The 20,898-nt window shown below is 39.4% G+C and overlaps 2 protein-coding genes across 3 annotated transcripts in view; one reads left to right on the top strand and one right to left on the bottom strand.

Moving 5' to 3' along the window:
- Positions 1-20,898, bottom strand: part of LOC113079247 (B-cell receptor CD22-like) — a 125,778-nt gene that overhangs the window by 67,347 nt on the left and 37,533 nt on the right. The gene's annotated exons all lie outside the window — the stretch shown is intronic.
- Positions 689-17,198, top strand: LOC113079249 (NXPE family member 3). Of its 2 annotated transcripts, none has more exons than XM_026251473.1 (9): positions 689-715; positions 922-1,015; positions 1,119-1,195; positions 6,620-6,976; positions 7,165-7,580; positions 7,689-7,759; positions 11,411-11,614; positions 11,944-12,284; positions 16,025-17,198. In XM_026251473.1, exons 2-9 carry the CDS (start codon positions 979-981, stop codon positions 16,286-16,288), a joined length of 1,767 nt encoding a protein of 588 aa, XP_026107258.1. In that variant the 5' UTR covers positions 689-715; positions 922-978; the 3' UTR covers positions 16,289-17,198. The 2 variants fall into 2 exon arrangements, with proteins under 2 accessions (XP_026107258.1, XP_026107257.1); XM_026251472.1 differs by lacking the exon at positions 689-715 and adding an exon at positions 720-752.

The raw sequence follows: 20,898 nt of genomic DNA, 5'->3' as shown, positions 1-20,898 counted from the left end.
AGTCAGACTGCACCATCTACAATTTCATGACTGAACAATATATCTAAGATACTCAGTTCCTTTTTAGTCTTGTCAATATTAACGTGTGTTGTGACCAGTTCTCTCTGTGTGGAATATTCAACTGTGGATTTATTAAATTTACTTTGCCTTCATCTTCGTGTTTGTATATATCTTGCAACACAGATGTGTGAAACACAACTCCTTAAAATTTTGCAACAACCTAATTCAGATAGAACTGAATATGCAAGATGGTAGTTTTCTAAATTCTATTGTTTTGGGACCACCCAGCCAACACTAATATATGTTACAAAAACATTATTTATGAATGTTCACTGAATGTTTAAAATATCCCGTTTTTTAATATGCATTAGATTACATTGATTAGTTTATGTTAAAACTATATAATCTAAATGAATGGAAATTTTATTTGATTAAATAGCTGAATAATGAATTGAGGCTTAAACAGTGGTATATAGCCTACTATTTCATCAGTGCTCCCAACCATGTACTGTACTGTGCTGTACTGTAAGCCATGTACCATTTATGTATTCATATTTTCACTTTAGGTACTTATAGGGACATTTAAGAAAATAAAATGCACTCTTAAGGGGTTAATAAGAAACAGAGGTGTGTCTTTTGAAAAGGTACATGCCAATGACAGCTTGAGTACAAGTTCAAAGTACTAGCCCTTCCCTGGAACCATAGTCATTCCACCGTAAGTTTCTGTCATGGTTTCCTGTGCTTCTCTTGCAATAAGATAGTACATTTGTTGACTCTCCTGTTATTGTTTTATTCAATAATCTACATTCATCGAAATTAGAATTTAAACAAAGCCAAGTTAAAGTGCATTACTGAGTTACTGAGGACAGCCTTGTTTTTCAACTGCATGTCATGTGGCATGTGGGCACACCTCGTTTTCAGAGCTGTACAAACATGTTCCTCACTCACAAGATGATGTAAATTGGGGGAAAAACAGGCATGGTCATGCCATCTAAGAAGAAATCAAATGCACCAGGTAATCATGGGTTTATTTACAGTATTACATTTGTCATATTATGGGTCAAAATCATTTCATGTTTTGAAGGTTTTCGAAGTTGATTATTTCCATGTGTTATCAGTCTGCAGGTTATGCAGTCTGATATGCAGACCATATGCATTACTACAGGCTTGTTTCCTTTGGACATTGTTCTGTTTGGTAAGTTTGTGAGAAATTTTAAAGTAGATGTTAAAATGATCAAATAAATAAACATTTTATTTCTGCCTAAAAATACAATAAAATTATTAAGAGCTTAATTTCTACTTTACAATGTGGCATTCAACTCAGTTTGATTAAATGTATTTTCAATTGCAATTTCATTTATAAATCAGAATTTAAACATCATTAGCAAACAAATACAGAATTTGAAAGTTTACAAATCTGTGCAACTGCTGTAATTATGATTTTGAAGTAAAACAGGTTCTAGCATGCTACATTCATCTAAAGAAGAATGTAACAAAGCTAAGCTTTGTCAACCATACAACTTCATTGATTCCTGCAAGAATCAATGGTGTTGTATGGTTGATATATGTTTTGTTTGTTTGTTTTTCTCAGCTCTTAATTACATTGCACAGTTGGGTCTTTATTTGTAGGCTAAATATTAGAAAATCACAGGATTTTTTTTCTGTTTAACATAGGGTTCGCGTGTGTGCCAAACCCAAGGAGCACAAGGAAATAGCACATTGATTTTGACTAAATACTTTGCCTATTATTATTTTTTTTTTTCTTGTTAGACATTAAACGTAGGTGTAAATTAATCTGTTTTCTGAAGTTAGGGGCAATGCTAGTCCACTGTGGAACTCCAGCAGGAAGTGTGACAGGAGACAGATGATTGTTCAATTGTTTATCTTCAGGATGTATCACTTTACATTATCAAGCATTGTACATTCATTAGGAGGTGGTCAAATGTGGTTTAGTCTGTAATAAGATGAATCAGTATACATAACAGTAACATTTGGTTTAGTTTGTAATAAGATGAATTAGTTAGTAAACAGAAACATTTACATTAGTATACATATTTTTATGTGTTAAAGGGATAGTTCACTTTGAAATATATATATATATATATATATATATATATATATATATATATATATATATATATATATATATATATATATATATATATATATATATATTATGTTTTAGCTTACCTCAAGGGCATCCAAGATGTAGGTGTCTTTGTTTCCACAGTAGTTTCAATCTTGATATTTTTAGGTCAAACCTTTGTTGTCTCATATAATGGAGGTCTATGGTCACCACCTCAAAGAGCATGCACAGAGTAGTCCAAATTAAACAATTCCCCATTGTAAGTACACATTGATGACGTAAGACATGAAACAAGCGGTTTGTGTGAGAAAACGAACATTATTATATAGTTTTTACCTCTTGTTCACAACCACATCCAACTGATCTGAGGACACGCGCACTTCCTCGTTCTGGCTTAGTCTGGAATTGATCTCTCACATGTGTACGTCACTCATTGTTTACTGTTTACCACACGATATGCCACCAATATGCACTGCCTGAAATATAATGCAGTAATTGTAATTAATTCATTTGCTTATAATGCCCCCTATAATCGTTGCGATAATAATAAAATTACAACACATTACTCAATAAATTGACAGCATGCCATTGGGTCCCTCTGGCCTTGGACATCGCCTCCAGTTTATACATGGCAAACTAAACAAAACGTGCAAAATGCTGCGTCTCAACAGCGGAGAAAACTCAGGAACTTCAGTCAGGCAGGTGTGTGATGCGATACTGTCAATGTCCTTGTCTAGTAGTTGTGGCATTGCTATGTTCCATTCGTGACAACATACGCTCTCCACTTCTGTTGGCATCTCACAACATCTGCTACTAAAACACCACCAATTTTGAAGAGATCTCTGTCTCTCTGAGGCTTGAAGGCGTGCTTCTGCAGCGGATCGCTCCTGAGTACTTGATCTGTGTATTCTGGTTCAAATTAATATGGTTGTGAAAAAAATTCTACGTTGTCTATGGATATATTGAAATCGTCTTCCATTGCAATTTCTTGTACGTCTAAATATGTTTAGATCTTCACAGTGAAAGGTAACACTCCCGAAATCTCTGTGTAAACAATGAGTGACGTACACGCGCGAGAGATCACTTCTGGCGCTTGCGCAGACTAAGCCACAACGCGCACACATCACACACCAGGAAGCACTCGCCCCCTCAGATCACTTGGACGTGGTTGTGTACAAGAGGTAAAAATTATTTAAATACTGTTCGTTTTCTCACACAAACCGCTTGTTTCATGTCTTAGGTCATCAATGTGTACTTACGATGGGGAATTGTTTAATTTGGACTTCTATGTGCATTCTCTTTGAGGTGGTGACCATAGACCTGCATTATATGAGTGAAAGACAAGAATGGTTTGACCTAAATATACATTATCACAATATGACAGATAAAATGTTCAAAATGTTTAAAACAAAACTGAATTATACATGTAAGACAAATAAATGTGTTTTATGAAATCAGTAACAGTAAGGAGACTTAAGGGGTTAGTTCACCCAAATAAATGGATGAATAAAGGCCTCTTGTTGTGAATCAATTAATTTCTGTAAGAGAAATATACATATTTCCAAACAGTAATCTCTTGCTTCTGCTAACTGTCGTGCGCGCATTCACAGTAAAAAGCAGTTCCCGGACAATAACGTAGGATGATGATTAAACGTAAGTTCCGGTGAAAGATGACGAATGCGGAAGCGCAGAAGAGAGAGCAAAACAGAACACTGATTTGAAAAAATTCGGATTTGGAAAGGAAAAATCTGACTTTTTGCTTTTGCTTTCTTTGCTCCTGCAAACAAATGCTGGTTCTTGGTGAGACTAGCATATTCTCACTGAAGCTTATGCTATGCCTACATCCCAGCAAACAAAAAATAACATCCCATAAATGACCTCTGTAAACATTTGTGACCTCTGTCCTCTAAATGACCCAGAATGTGCCCTAAATGACCTTTGTGAACGTCCCCTGGACGCAAGTGTGTAGAGTTCCTTTACATCGGGCCAACCTTCACAGGATTTCCAGGGGCCATTCGGGATGTTTAAGGGAACTTTCGCTTTAAGTCATCTGAATGTCATTTTATTTTACTTTTAGGGTAATCAAAGGCAACAGACATGTTATAAAGAGCAAAATATCTGTATTTTAACTGAACAATTAAAAGTTGCAGTGTTCTTTCCATGTGTGTGTGTGGGCACGTGCATTTGTCAGCTGTAGTTGGTCCATTGGCCATTTTTCCTTTGTCTTTTGACCTAAAACAACAAAATGAAGACATGCAGTAGTTTTACAATTTTATATGTCTAGGATTATCATTTGTCCAATGAATTTTTTATTTTTTTTTAGATTGTTGGATTTAGACCAAGCACTCCAAAGTTAGCACACATATGATGATAGGCTGTCCCAAATGGGCTTTTTCTGCTGCATATAGTCAGGGTGTATTTTTGCCAAATGGAAATTCAATATTTAAGTTCAATATCTGTTGATATAGATACTTTTAATCATTTAAGCTTTACGTGGTAACGTTAGGTTTTTAAAGTCTTCACATAGCGGTCAGCAGCTGTACATGATGGGCAACTTCAGCAAATGTTTAAAAAAGTTATATGGTATCCAGTGTCTATAAATCTAAAAGTAAAAATATGAAAACTAAAACTTAAGGCTGTATCAGAGGAAATCACCGGGAGGACAATTAACTGTCACTACGAAGCTGAGTGTTGCCATGAATACATGCCCATACCCGAAAGTGAATTAATAAGTTTGATTATGCATTTGATTGTCACTTACTTGTTTCTCCCAATGTGGCTATATTATGGCGCTTTTCCATTACCAGTACCAGCTCAACTCGACTCGACTCACCTTGTCTCAGTTCGCTTTTCACTCCATTTTCCATTGTAGTACCTCCACAATAGTACCTGGTAGTCATAGCAACACGGCAGGAAACTGCCGTGAGGTAATCTTCTACGCAGCACACACCCATTACCCACACACAGGACAATGGAGGAAATCGAGCGTATACTGCTTTTGATCCCTGGAATGTGGCTGTTTCTCACAGCAAGAAGACAAATGTTGTTCATGAGAGACTGAGGACACCAAAATGATGGTGGGGTTATTCAGGATTCTCTGTCTGGTGCGTGCAGTGATGAAGCAGTGAATAGTGATGATTCTCTCTGACCAATTTTCATGTCACATTTTAGTATTGGCTCAGCTCACTCAGAACCTCTACGAAGGTGATACGAAAAAAAAAAGGACCTGGAAACAGGTAAAGGGACAACTTTTACGCAGTGGAAAACCAAAAAAAAAGGTGAGGAGAGTTGAGTCGAGGTGAGCTGGTACTGTGTAGTGGAAAAGCGCCATTATATAATACTTTATTTAAATGTTTGAGCTGCACATGCATTAAAAATAATCATAATTATTATTTCTTACATTTATAAAGTGCTTTTCTTGGCACTCAAAGCACTTTAGATATATGGAGGTATGCATAGATGTGCAGAATCCACCTGGAAGATGCGACAGCAGCCACATTGCGCCAGAATGCCCACCACACACCAGCTTATTGGTGGAGACAGAGTGATGAAGCCAATCAGCAGAAATGGGGATGGTTAGGAGTCTATGTTGGTCAGAGGCCAATTGACAAATTTGGCCAGGATGATAGGATTTCTAATGACCACAGAGAGTGAGGACCTTGTTTTAATGTCTTGTCCAAAAGACGGTGCTTTGTCAGTAAAGTTTCCCTGCAGTAAACTGGGGTGTGAGGACAGACCACAGTGTTAGCACCCCCTACTGGCCTCACTAACTCCTCTTCCAGCAGCAATCTAGTTTCCAAGCCTGCTTAGCGTCAATGGGCAACCAGTCTTTAGCTGCAGGGTGATATGACTTATCCAATCTTTACTAGTCTTCAGTGCAACAACTAAAATTACATTTTCCTGAAGTAACTTTTCTTGTTGCCTGACCAAACAGTTTAACAGTTAACCAATTTATTTTCCACTTTCTTTTCCAGCAATGTGCTTTTCCATTCTTCATGATTTATTTGGCTGCTTTCATCAGTCGACAAACATTCTTTTAGAGCTCCTGCAGGTTTTAACCTTATTTTCTTCATGCATGGGGAATCTAGCCATAAGGCAAGAAAATAAGGTTGAATCCCGGGAGAACTATAAGCATGTTAGAGTGATAAATGCAGCCAAAGAAACATGTAGAATGGAAAAGCAAATGCTGAAATCATTTTCTTCACCTGCAAGCTGGGTAGAATGTGTTTTAACACTGAAAAATTACAAACTTCAGCTTTAAGTACTCTCATAATTAGTAGTTGGGAAGTGGATGGCACATTTGACAAGCAGCAACTTGCTGTTTGATTTTGATTTGTTGTTTATAGGAAACTTTTTACTTGATGTTTTTGAACCCAGCCCATTCACACTTTGTGGATGATTTTGCAAAACGCCTACAGATCTAGAACTTTTCTAGTATTATCCAGAAAATATGTGTAACTACAATGAACATTAAGCATTTGCACATAGAAATAAATGTAATGTGGTGTGAATGATATCCTTGTTCTTTCTCAGGCTCTATGGACATTGACTGATGGGATCCACATCAAAATATTTCAGCCCACCAGACCTGAACCAGTTCCTTGCAATAACAGTTCATCCATAATATCTGCGTTTGACATGGGAATCAGTGATGAGGAGTGGGAAAGACTACAGAAGGCTATTGACTGGCCTATTCCAGATCAAGAAATAATTAATCTGAATCAGAGCACAAGTCCAGTTCACTCAACTTTCTCTATTGTGGGATTCAAGGAGAGTTACAAAGTGGGAGAAAAGATCTCTGTTATTATCACAGCCAGAGACCACAACAAGAACCTGAAAAGATATGGAGGAGATTTTTTCAAAGCAAAACTTTTCAACGCAGAGCTAAAGGTGTGTTATATTATATATTATTTTTTAAATATATTTTTTAATTAAAAGTAAATATTGTTTCAAATATTGTTTCACTTAACAGCAAAATATTACATATTATATTTAGGTTTAAAAGCTTAATAAATTTTTTTTTTGCCAACATACATTAGTTTTCTGCATCACTTTGTTCTTTTCTATTTATCTTAAAGGCGAGTGTGTATGGGGAGGTTTTGGATCATCATAACGGGACTTACTCTGTTGCTCTTCTTCTGCCGTGGGAAGGTCAGGCACAAGTTTCTGTACGTCTAGAGCACTCCAGTGAAGTTGTGCAGATTCTTAAAAAATATAGGGATTCTTCATTCCCACGCAGCCACTATAATGGCTACTTTGAAGGGCCAGGACTCAATAAAACTAAGATCCATGAAGTAGTAGAATGTAATCTTAAGTGGGGTGCAGACGGAAGTTGGAGGAAAGGCGATTGCTGCTGTGAGTATAAGGATATAAAAACAGGGACAGTGTGGCAGTGTGAGAGACCAAAGGAACTTTCCTGTGACCAACTGGTTCATCACTCATACGGACATTTGGAAGACCCATTAAATCTTTTTGAGCAGCAGCTTTTTACAAAGTAATGACTCAAAATAAATTCCAAAATAATTTTTGAATTGTAAAAAACAAAAAAACAAAAAAAAAAACAAAAGTTTACAAAATGTGTGTGTGTGTGTTTTCTCCACAGGAATTTAACAAATGTTGCTATTAGAGGAGACAAAAAAGTCATAACTGTCCTTCGCAGCACTGCACTTATTGGTACGTTTAAAGGTCTCTGAGCATTTTGCCCATCTCTTTTCCTGTTTGATAAAAATTTCATAAATAATGGCCCTTTTTTCAGTGTTAAACCTTAGGCTTGAGTTCTTCTTTACGTTTATGGTTTGCAAATTGATTCATGGTATTAATATTTGGTATTTCCGTGCCCATTTCCCTGTGTTTGTTCCTTTTGTGTTAAATCTTGGATTGTTTATACCAATTGTGATTCTCTGCTGCCTGCCCCGACCTCTGCTTGTTTCTGTTTTCGATTTTGGATATCCCTTGAAATACCTGATGCTCTAAAGGCAGAGACATGTTATATGTCATTATAAATATGTTGGCACTGCATATGGATCCGAACGTCTCTGACTCCATGCTACAGAAGACTTCACCAAATCAGGATCTAGCAGCCATAAGGAATACATGAAGGTCAGTCATGCATCCAGTAGCACAACTTATGTGACTACGTCAAGGAGATCGGCCCATCAAGGACTTTGTTGAACTGGTTCATTTAACATCTATGGACGAGATGTTCCACATGATATTTTTCAGAAGAGGCCTAGCTGAACCGCTGCAATCGATTATGCCACTGCACGATCCAAACTGGACACTGGAGTTTTACATAGATCTGACACAAGTAAGTGGCTCTGCCTTAACTGTGGGTGTTGTGGATGAGGACCACCACAGTCCTGCAGTATCTCCCTCTCCAGAGTGTCTTCCCAAGTTGTTTGCCAGTCGAGAAACGTTCCACAAAATGGCTGCCATTCCAGAGTGTCGTCACATCATGGCTGCCATTTCAGAGACTCATCACGACATGTCCGCCAGCCCAGAGCCACTGCACAAGAGGGCAGCCAACCCAGCACCACTGCACAAGATGTCAGAGTCAAGTCAGGTCCCCGTCGATCTTCCAGAATAAAGGTCCAGTCAACTCACCGCTGACCGTCCAGAGTCAGGTCAAGTCACCATTAACCCCCATGAGTTAAGTAAAACCACAGTAAAACTTCATGAGTCAAGTCAAGTCCACGTCGATATCCATGAACAAAGTCAAGTCACCATTGGTCTTCATGAGCAAGATCAAGTCGCCACCAATCTTCATTAACTAAATCAAGTCACAGTGGATATTTATGAGCCCAGTCAAATCACCACAGATCTTCCAGATATTCAACATGTCTCAGTTGATATTCTAAAGCCTTGTTACATCTCAGCTGATCATCCAGAGCCTCATCTCATACTGTCTGGTGAGCCCAGCAATGTTCTCTCAGCCTGTTGTGTTGCTGTCAAGGAGACTGTTACTGCTGTAGAACCGCCAGAGGTGGCGGCAACTGCTGCAGCACCTTCGGAGGTGTCAGTAGTATCCATCCATGAACTCCCGTCGTGTCCTGTCAAGGCTATGGAGGCCGTCTATGAACTCATTGCCTGTCCTGTCATGGCCACAGAGGCCAACCACCAACTCACTGCCTGTCCTGTCACAGCCACGGAGGCCATCCATGAACTCCCCGCCTGTCCCGTCATGGCCATGGAGGCCGCCTATGAACTCTCGTTCTGTCCTGTCATGGCTATGGAGGACGTCTATGAACTCTCGGTCATTCCTGTCATGGCTATGGAGGCCATGTGTGAACTTTCTATATGCCTTATCATGGTCACAGAGGCTACCATTAATCTGTTTATCTGTCAGTTATCAGTTATCTGTTCCAGTCCCTCTTAACCAGACTTGGTCTCCTGTGCAATCGACTCCACTGTGGCGGTCCTCTGCTCCGCCCTGGTGGGCTTCTGTCTCATCTGTTTGGCTGTGGTGGTCCTCTGCTCTGCACTGGTGGGCTTCTGTCCCATCTGCTCGACTGTGGTGGTTCTCTGCTCCACCCTGGTGGGCTTCTGTCTCATCTGCTCGGCTGTGGTGGCCCTCTGCTCCACCCTGGTGGGCTCCTGCTCCCCTTGCTCCACCCTGGTGGGTTCCAGCTCCACCTGCTCTGCCCTGGTGGGCTTCAGCTCTCCTCCTGGTGGGTTCCAGCTCCTCTTTCTCTTCCCTTGTGGGGTCCAGCTCTGCCCTGTGAGCTCCTGTTCCCCTGTTAAGCCTAGGAATGGCTCCTGTTCCCCATTTTAAGCCCATGAAGGGCTCCTGTTCCCCATGTTAGGCCCAGGAAGGGCTCCTGTTCCCCATGTTAGCCCCAGGAAGGGCTCCTGTCCCCCATGTTAAGCCGACGAAGGGCTCCTGTTCCCCAATTAAGCCCAGGAAGGGCTCCTGTCCCCCATGTTAAGCCCAGGAAGGGCTCCTGTTCCCCATGTTAGCCCCAGGAAGGGCTCCTGTCCCCCATGTTAAGCCGACGAAGGGCTCCTGTTCCCCAATTAAGCCCAGGAAGGGCTCCTGTCCCCCATGTTAAGCCCAGGAAGGGCTCCTGTTCCCCATGTTAGCCCCAGGAAGGGCTCCTGTCCCCCATGTTAAGCCGACGAAGGGCTCCTGTTCCCCAATTAAGCCCAGGAAGGGCTCCTGTCCCCATGTTAAGCCCAGGAAGGGCTCCTGTTCCCCATGTTAGGCCCAGGAAGGGGTCCTGTTCCCCATGTTAGCACCAGGAAGGGCTCCTGTCCCCCATGTTAAGCCAAGGAAGGGCTTCTGTTCCCCAGTTAAGCCCAGGAAGGACTACTGTTCCCCATGTTAAGCCCAGGAAAGGCACCTGTTCCCCATGTTAGGCCCAGGAAGGGCTCCTGTTCCCCAGTTAACCCCAGGAAGGGCTCCAGTTCCGCTTGATCTACCCTGGCTTCCTGCTCCACTCCACCACCCTTCTAGATTGTTTAGACTGAGCGTCTGGAAGCCCTCCTTGTGGGGAGGGGGGGGGGGTGGAGCTATGTCACAATCATCAGCTGGAGGGGAAGGGCTCCTGTCCCCCCCCCCCATGTTAAGCCCAGGAAGGGCACCTGTTCCCCATGTTAGGCCCAGGAAGGGCTCCTGTTCCCCAGTTAACCCCAGGAAGGGCTCCAGTTCCGCTTGATCTACCCTGGCTTCCTGCTCTGCTGGCTCTGCCATGGTCCCTGGCCACTCCATTTCCACATGGACCTGGCCCTCCGTCCCTCCGTCTCTCCCCCTGTTCCACCTCCACTCCACCACCCTGCTAGATTGTTTAGACTGAGCGTCTGGAAGCCCTCCTTGTGGGGAGGGGGGTGGGGGGTGGAACTATGTCACAATCATCAGCTGGAGTGCCCATGAACTCCAATAGAGGGCACTCCACTCAGGACTCTGGCATTCTTGTATTTCCATTCCCAACTCCATTTCCCATAATCCCATGCTTATGCATGTTGCATTTGTAAACAAAGTTGTTGCTGCATATAATATCATAAAAAAATATCATCATATATTGTTAACACATGTATACAAATTACACAATGGGTATTTTACATATGTTATACAGTACATTTATATCTTCGTCTACCCAGATAATTTAAATGTGTTAAAATTACATATGGCAGTATCATTCTTAGTATAGAGTAGGGCTATATGTCATGTTACATTTCTGTATGGGTTTCTTTATTTTATATAGGAAATGGTAAAAACCTACATATACCACATATCAGAGGACATATATTATCTGAAATCAAATGTAGTTTCAAAATAATTAATATAGCTACAGCAGTCTTTTCTTTTTGAATGTTTCTTTGTTTTAGGCACAATGGAGAAATGCAGGTCTGGCATGAAGACACCGGTTCCTGCAGGGTTTTATTTGTACGATGTCTGGAAGTCTTTTGTATGCAACACTCGGCAGTTCAGTCCTGCACAAATGGCAAACTGTCTTAAAAACAAGACTGTCTATTTGATGGGAGACTCCACCACAAGGCAGTGGTTCGAGTACTTAGAAAGAAACGTGCCAGGCAAGTGTGACTCAGTTTTTAATATTCAGTTTAAAACTTGATAGCATGTATATTATAAATTTAACATGTTACTGACATACAGAGGCTCCTCAAAGGATATGACCACTAAAAGGATTAGTTTACATCTGAATTAAATATGTCCTGATAATTTACTTATTTAATTTTCTCTTCCAACATCAAAATCAAACGACATTGATTTCATCACTTGCAGAGATATACCACCCAAAAATGAAAATTTGCTCATCATTACTTACACACTTGCTTTTCCAAAGCTGTGAATGACGTTCTAAAGCTATGATTATAATATTAGTATGGTGTATGTTTATTAGGCATAAAGAGAATGGACCTCCACACTCCTCCTGCAAATGGTCCACTGATGGCTGTGGAGTTGAAAAATAACATCATTGTTCACTGGAGACCACACGGTGTTCCTGTGCGATTTAGTAAAATGCCTATTACTGATCTGCACTATATCAGCAATGATATTGATGAAATAGCCGGTGGACCTCATGCAGTCATTGTCTTCACATTCTTTGCTCATCTGGTTTTTCACCCAATAACATTTTATGTGTATGAAGTGGCCAAAATCCGCCAGTCTGTTGTTGCACTGCTTAGGCGCGCTCCAGAGACCACCATCATCATCAAGTCTGGAAACACTGCTGGACTCAAGGTACACTTGCTCACTTTCCAATCCTACCTTGATCTCAACAAAAAATACAGTATGACAATTGTTATGGTATTTGTTGTACATGAAAGTATGCAGTGTTGGGGAAACTTACTTTCAATGTAATGCATTTAAATATCGGGCCCTATAATGCACATGGCCCAGTGCAATGCAAGGCTCAGCGCAAGTGTGTTTGCAGTCCGGCGCTGTTCATATTTTCCCGTCCAGTGCCAGGTCGTTTAATTAGCAAATGCATTTGTGCCCATTTGTGCATTCATGGGCATGCTGGTCTATAAAAGAGGTGTGTTCAGGCGCATTGCTGGCTCAATGCTATTTTAAGGAGCTGAAAATAGACTGCGCCATAGACCAACTCATTCCTGGTCTAAAGTCTGGTGCAATGTTTTTTCTTTGTTATTTAAAGAGCATGTTATTATAGGCGGGTCCACAATGTGCGTACACGCAGCTTACTAAACACAGGGATGGACAGCAACAAACAAACATGCATGGATTTGAAAACGCCCTGCGCCTTGTGCTTTACACTTTGCGTTTATATCATTTAAGTAGGGCCCAATGTGTTAATCCACTAAAAAGTAACTAATTTTGTAATAGATTTGAAAGAAATCAAGTGCTATGCACATGCAGTATTGGACATTGTATTGGCCCTTGACTGCAAATACAAATACAGAAATAAGTTAAGTCAGTTACCAAAATATTCACCCTTTATCTAAATATCTAAATATATGAACACAGAAAACAGCTGATAACAGGTTAATGTAACATTTCCCATTCCATGTCTACTAACTGAATTAACTTACTGTCTGTATAATAATAAACATGGTTCTCATCAAAGAAGATGTGCACACTGCACCATCTTCCTGTTTGATAAGTGTCAGCATTAGGGAACAATACTGACAACTTGAGGTCAACCAGGTACTGGTGCTGAAGTAGTGTCTGGTTTGTGTTCCCTGGGTAACCACTAGATGTCCTCCTTCCCCACGGTGTCTGTCACCTTTTGAACTACATTTCCCATGATCCTTGTATCTTCATTGCACTCAGCTGTCCCTGGTCACTAATCATTGCACTCAGCCAATTCCCCATTAGCATTATAATTTCCCTGTGTATATATACCCTGTCTGTTTAGTATGTGTTACGGAGTCCCTGTATTTATCACGCCTCTTCGGAGTTCTGTTCTTACCTGTTTGTTTTGTGCCTGTTGATTTTGAATCCTCTTTGGTTTTGACCCCTGCCTGGACTGCACAAGATGGCCCCCAGCCAAGCGCCACTGCACAAGATGGCTGCCAGCCCAGCACCACTGCACAAGATGGCCGCCAGCCAAGCGCCACTGCACAAGATGGCTGCCAGCCCCCTTGACTTACCAGAGTCGAGTCAGGTCCCCGTTGACTCTCCAGAGTCGAGTCAGGTCCCCGTTGATCCTCCAGAGTCGAGTCAGGTCCCCGTTGACTCTCCAGAGTCGAGTCAAGTCTCAGCCGAGTTTCCTGAGCCAGTGGTGTCTGTTCCAGTTCCTGAGCCGGTGGTGTCTGTTGCAGTTCCTGAGCCGGTGGTGTCTGTTCCTGTTCCTGAGCCGGAGCCATCTGTTCCTGTTCCTGAGCCGGTGGTGTCTGTTCCAGTTCCCGAGTCGGTGTCTGCTCCTATGGCATGGCCGCCCAATGGACTGTCGTCTCCGCTGTGGCCACCTGAGGGGTCGTCTCCACCCTGGCCGCCCGATGGACTATCGTCTCTGCCCGATGGGCAGTCACTCCCTGTCTTGGTTCCCCTCTATGGACCTGAATGGCTTTTAGAAACTCTATTAAAAACAGAATTAGCTTGAGCTGTTACACATACAGTTAGCCCATGCATGTGTTGAAGTTGAGTAGCAAAATGTCAACAGAGATCTCACAAAAGCTAAAGAGAATAAATGTCATAGTACTTTAGAAAGGCTAGGCTATATGAAGATTTCCAAGACACTGAAAGTTCCTAGAGACCCAGCTCTCAGCCTTATTCCTTAACTTAAAGTGTGTTTTACCAGAAAATCTTTGAGGTTGTGGAAGAAAAAGCACAATATCATAAAATGTTTAATCAGAGCAATTGAGAAAAATCTGCAATGTTAAGCCAACGAATTGCAAGATGACCCGATGAAAGGAGGAAAACAATTTCAAAGCAGTGTGTAAGAAGATCACTAGACAAGTATTGCCTTTATGTTGAGACATCTTGATAAATACCACTCTTGATCAAGAAGAACAAAGGACAACTTGAAATTGATAAAATACATTTGTGTAGACTTGTGGAGCTCTGGAGGAATGTTATATGGAGTGATGTGACCAAACTGGAACTTTTTGGACCCATGGATCAGCGGTATGTCTGCTGCAAAAAAGGCAAAGCTCATTAGCAGAAGAACACCATCTCCATCCTCAAACTTGGAGGTGGATCAGTCCTGTTATGGGGTTTCTTTACTGTAGAAGGAAGTGGAAATCATGACTGTATGAAGGACATCATGGATTCTTTCAAGTGTCAGGCCATTTTGAAAAGAATTGTGATGCCTTTGGTGCAAAAACTGAAGCTGATGATCAATAGACTTTCCTGCAGGCCAGTCATACCAAAGTACACATCCAAATCTACTACTGCTTGGTTCAGGGATCAGTCATAGAATTTACTTGAGTGACCTGTTCTGTCTCCAGGCTTAATTCTCATTTCAAATATCTGGTTGAATTTGAAGAAAGCAGTGGCAATGTAAAAACCAAAGATTGTCAGTGATCTGAAAGCTTTTTCAGGTGTGGAATGGGCCACAACTGTAGTAGAGAGGTAACAGAAGCTTCTAAACACTTACAGACAGCATTTATTGGTGATTTTAAAGAATAAAACATTATGCACAAAGGGGGTTGAATAATTTTGAACATGAATGTTTAGAGCCAATTCGAATTTTATCATTATATACATCAATGTTCCATTCTCAGAATCACTCAAAACTGTATTAACCAACTTTCTCTAATACTTTACTGATGCCTTTGTTAAATTGATTTCATAAAATGTTATCCTCCACAGCAAATTGTCTTGCAAGTCAAGGGGGTTGAATAATTTTGATTTCAACTGTATGTGTTACGGAGTCCTTGTATTTATCACGCCTCTTCGGAGTTCTGTTCTTGTCCGTTTGTTTTGTGCCTGTTGATTTTTGATTGCCACTTTGGTTTTGACCCCTGCCTGGACTGGATTTGATGTAATGGTTTTCCCATATTAAAAGACTTACTGCTATTGGATCTACCTGTCCTCTGTTCTTGTGTGGGGATCATGACAAGTATTTACATGTTGTGTTATCATAAGATTCCTGTTAATTTTAAATATTGTGGTTATCGCCAAAACTATTATAGCGTCACACCCTAATTTAACACAATGTCGATACATCATGCTCTGAATAGCATGATTATCATTAATATATACTAGTAAGAGTATATTCTGAAACCCCATGTCCAAAATTATTTTCATTTAATTTAAAGTCTTCAAACTGATGTTGCAATTCACATTGCAGTAACACAGGATTTATAAAAAAAAAAAAAAAGAATTATATTCAATAAAAAAAATATATATATATATATATGGCCCAGATCTGGCAAACAGGAGGGGTCTGCTTGAGTGCCATCATTCCAAGCTACATGTGGGCCAGATTATCATTCCACATGTGCCAGATGCCAACTATATGTTGTTGTCTGGGTTGGCAATAAAGTTCTGATTCTGATCTGTTTTTTTTTTTACAGAATATTTTTCAAAGTGATTGGCATGTGTTGCAGTTGGACACAGTGATGCGGGAGATGTTCAGAGACATTGATGGAGTCATTTTCTTAGATGTCTGGCAGATGACTTCCTGTCACTATCTACGTGAACACATTCACCCAAGACCTGTCATCATTTCTAATGAAATCAACATGTTTCTCTCACATGTTTCTCCTAGCTGCGGCCTGTTCAAGTTGATTTTGTTTCATAAAGAAAATGGGAAACTAAACTGGTTAAGTGAAGGCTAAGTGCCTTACTCTCTGGCAGGCTTCAATTCTATTTAACTTTATCAACCACTATGAGTCAAACATTTTAATATTCTGCCAGATGCAATACAGAGTATGTGGTTTTGAACAGCTGCTCAGTATGCTGTCTTTGTGAAATGTTGTTAATCTAAAGTTTTTTAATTATAACAGTTCTATGATTAGTATTTAACGCAGCAGCGACAATGTTAGAAGTAGGATAAAACACAAACACGTTGAACTACTTTGTCATTTAAACACAAAGAGACATCAGGAATCAGTGTATGAATCTCAAGAATGGTGACAATCAAAAGCTTCATGATGCAATGCATGATGGGTACCTAGTTTCTGTGCAGAGAGTGCACTTTGACCTCAAAATAGTCTTGTTTGAGATGAGCAAAATCTGTGCAGAACCGATCACCAGTGATCACCGCTAGATGCATGCCGGTTAGAAAAATGTCCAAGTTAGTCTGCCTTGCTCTGATATCATGCTAACGTTTGCCAAAAAAGAGGCATAACTTAAATTTGTCCAAATCACACAGAATTATGCGATATGTCAAAACGAGTTTTTGTCTGTCTGCGTTCGAAACCACATACCCTTTAATTAGGCACTTAATTTCAATAAGTACTAACTTAATGAGCGCTAAAAGAGTACATACTCTACAGCCTGAATAATTATGTATGTATGAAGTATGAACGCTATTTGAATATCTTCATCCACTATGATCATGTGACCTACAAAGTAAAAACAAAGCGCAAAAACTTAAAATATATGAGTGACAGGTTTAATTAATGTATTTGAAAGTATCTTGATAATGACAAATCTTGACCATGTTGTTGTCTTGTTGAAGAAACGGCTGCCTTTTTATTTTGTGTTTGTTGTAAAGCCAATACTGTTAGTTTAAGTTTTTTTATATTTTTAAGTTTTATCCGTAAAGCATTTTTTTTTTTATTAAGAACCCCCAAAATCGTTATCTCTTGAATATTTTTTCAATTACTTTATGTGCAAAAAAAAAAAAAAAAATATGTTTGTTGTTTTTGTATAGTATCTCATACTTTGATGAAAAGTATGTTTTTTATGAAATGTTTTTTTTTTTAATGAGATATTTTCTAAGGCCATGTCATGTGTTTTTAGAGAAGGCTAATCTGATTGATTTATGGCATTTGTCATCTCTATAAAATCACACATGTAAACACTCCTATGTGCTTTATCTGTGTTTTAGTCTCTGAAAAATCCATTTGTGATTCTTTTGTTCTCATCAAACGAGTCTTAAACACCTCCGCCAGGTATGACACATTATCCACATTGTTTTTTATCATTATTCTTTTGCTTTTGTTCCACCTTTTTTAGCCTTTGTAATAAAGTTTGTTGTGGTATTTCAAGCTTTACAATCCACTAAGCTGCAATCTCACTTCAGTCTCAGTATGCATTTAGCCCTTATTTATCAAAAGTCTTACTAAAAAAATACAACATAACATTTTCTTAAGACCTTACATCAATTATTGTGACAGAAATGCATCATGAAGAAGAAATGCAGCTGATATTAGCAGCAATAAAACTAACGTTAGCATCAAGGTACATCAGACAATTTATGAAATTATTAGTACACTTTTACTGAAAACTCACTTTAAACCACGATCAAGTGTTTGTAATAACTTCCTTTTGCGATCACGGAAGGAATTTGGTCGTTTGCTGTTGTAAAAATATGCTATTTATAGCCTTTCACATCGCTACACAAGTTAGCATTGCAGATGTACATTTTCATTTTTTTTTCAAAAAACGCCGTATATCTCAAGAAAATCTCATACCAAGCTTTACTATCATAATCGCGGGTTTATTATTCGGATATTTCGTGTGTACAGAGGTGTATCAGTATTGTTATGGGCAGATAACTACCAGGAAGTGTACAGGAAGCATGTGACACAATGTGGTGGTGTCCGGTTATGGCACTCTAAAGATTGACGAAGGACCAATCGGAGTCTGTCTGATACACAGCACAAGGCCATTCAAGGTACCATTCAGCCCGTTGGGAGCAGCTGGGGTTAGTTATCTTGCTCAAGGACACCTCGACACTTGGTTAGCTGGAAAACCAATCATCTGCTTTTAACAGTGAAGCCAGGAAACATTTAAGCCTATCCTCTGGTTCCACTGACGTATGTGCACAGCTGAGGAACCTTTGTGCATGCGTTGTAAAAGTATAACCTGTGGGGGAAAAGGCGTTTTAAACCTTATTTTGACACAAAGTCATCTAATTTTTCAGCGATTTTTATAATATTTTACTGTTGTTTCTATATATGCAGTTTTTATGTTCCGGTGACCAGTGAAAGTGCATTTCTGACTTTCTGCCCATTCATTTAGATAGGAGCTTGGTCTTGTTAGTCTGAAATAGCTGCCCGGAGCCATTGCCAAGATGGCAGGCGAGTGGCACGACTTGCCTAAAAGGACTTTGATATCACCCATTCACTGTGATTATAAAGCTTGGAAGAGCCAAGACATTTTTAAATAAATCTCTTTTGAAAACCCATCCAGTACACAGCAAATCTCCAGTGTTAATTTAACACTCTGAGTGTGGACTCATTTGAACTTTGAAGCAGCGTTAAAAGTAACACTGAAGCAGAGTTGAAGTTAATTGAGTTATGATTGAGCATTATTAAAGACACCTGATGCTAACAAGCAGAATCAACAAATGATAAAATCACAGTTTGTGTGTCACCATTATAGTGGTCAGTGTTTGCTTTAGTTTGGATCTTGGCTTGTGACTTCTTAAGTTTAAAATTTGTTTGGAAAGCCAAAAACAAATATCACCAGATGATGATGATGATGATGATGATGATGATGATGATGATTTTGTTTTAATGTAATCATTTTTTGAAAGCAAACAGTGACCATTATAATAGTAACACACAAATTGTGATTTTCTCGGTTGGTGATTATGCTTGTTAACATCAGGTGTTTTCAATAATGGTCAATCATAACTCAATTAACTTCTTAATTATCTCATTAACTTCAACTCTGCTTCAGTGTTACTCTTAACACTGCTTCAGTGTTTATATGTGTCCACACTCAGAGTGTTAAATTAACACTGGAGATTTTGTTGTGTATAACATTTACATATTTGACACTTTAACTGTCATTTTACATTTTTGACAAACTGTTTTCCTAATTAATGTTTTTCAGTTGCTTTGACATAATCTTTTGTTTAAAGTGCTTTATAAATAAAGGTGACTTGATTACTAATAATTCAGGAAATACTTGTAAAACAATAGTGCTATATTTATCTGTAAAATGTTGACACACCTGTCATTGTGTCATGTTTTTTTATACAATTCATTTAGAGCTGTACAAACGTTCCTCACTCACAAGCTGACATAAAATAGGGGAACAACAGTCATGCCATCGGAGAAGAAATCAAATTCACCAGGTAATCATGAGTTTATTGACATTTGCCATATTACGGGTCAAAATCGTTTCATGTTTTTAATGATTTTGTAGTTGATCATTTCCATCTTTTATCAGTCTACAGGTTAAGATCATGTGCATTACTACAGATTTGTTTACTTTGGACTTTGTTCTGTTTGGTAAGTTTAATTGTCATTTTTTAAAGCAGATGATAAAGCAATTTGAATTCAGAAATATATATATTAATTATGATTGAATTCATAAATCAGAATTTTAACCATCAATAGCAAACAAGTGCAGTATTTCAATGTGTAAAAAGTTCTGTAATAGCTGTAATTGTGGTTTTAAACTAAATTAAGTTTTAGTTGGAATTAATGAAGTTGTACGTTTGATATACATTTGCTATTTTTGAAACATTTTAGATCTTTTTTTTCTCAGCTCTAAATTACATTGGACAGTTGCGTCTTTATCTGTAGGCTAAATATAGATATTATTTCTGTTTAATACACAGGCTTCACAGGTCTGCCAAAAAGATGGAGCACAAGGGAATAGTGTAATGATTTTCACCAAATGCTTTGCCCTAATTTAGTTTCCTGTTTGACATTAAATGTTTGTGTAAAGCACAGTAAAACCCCCAGTGTTAAATTAGGTGCGTTCGACTAGGTTAGAAATGTTGTTTGACTTGAGACGGTGACAAAACCAGGCGGCAAGGAAGTCGACCGGAAGTTGAGGTCGGCCGGGTGCCACCATCTTGTAGCAGAACTTCACTTGCGTTAGCATTCCCATTGACTCCCATTCATTTTGGCGTCACTTTGACAGAGAATAACTTTACATCTGAGGCGTTTAAAGACTCAGTTTGTCCATTATTTATTTCTAAAGATACACGACAATGTATAAAGGGCTACATTACCTTCTATGTTACATTATGGCCCCGTATAAACAGTTTTTGCAAAAATAGGCTAACGATTGCATCATAACCACGCGACTCTTTGTCGCATTACCGTACAGACAGGAGGAGAAGCTCGCAATTAACTTATTATGGCGTACTGGCGTTACATTTTAAAATATTATACAAAATAATTAATCAGAATACTTACTCCTGCTCACTCAAGCCAAAGAACTCCCCGCTCAAGCTCGCCGTCTCTGCAAGATTAACAAAGACAGTTTGCACGCACGGCTACTAGAAGATTTACATCTGTCAGACAGGTTGCTGACG

The sequence above is a fragment of the Carassius auratus genome, unplaced genomic scaffold, assembly GCF_003368295.1.
Source record: "Carassius auratus strain Wakin unplaced genomic scaffold, ASM336829v1 scaf_tig00027515, whole genome shotgun sequence".
Classification (NCBI taxonomy): domain Eukaryota; kingdom Metazoa; phylum Chordata; class Actinopteri; order Cypriniformes; family Cyprinidae; genus Carassius; species Carassius auratus.
This window is presented reverse-complemented; position numbering and strand designations above follow the sequence as displayed.

Bases quoted from the DNA above. Each gene is read 5' to 3' on its own strand.
- LOC113079249 (XM_026251473.1), top strand. From the start codon at position 979: ATGGTCATGCCATCTAAGAAGAAATCAAATGCACCAG. The intron at 7,581-7,688 runs GTAATGACTCAA...TTTTCTCCACAG, and splicing joins GAGCAGCAGCTTTTTACAAA to GAATTTAACAAATGTTGCTA. The intron at 11,615-11,943 runs GCAAGTGTGACT...TATGTTTATTAG, and splicing joins CTTAGAAAGAAACGTGCCAG to GCATAAAGAGAATGGACCTC.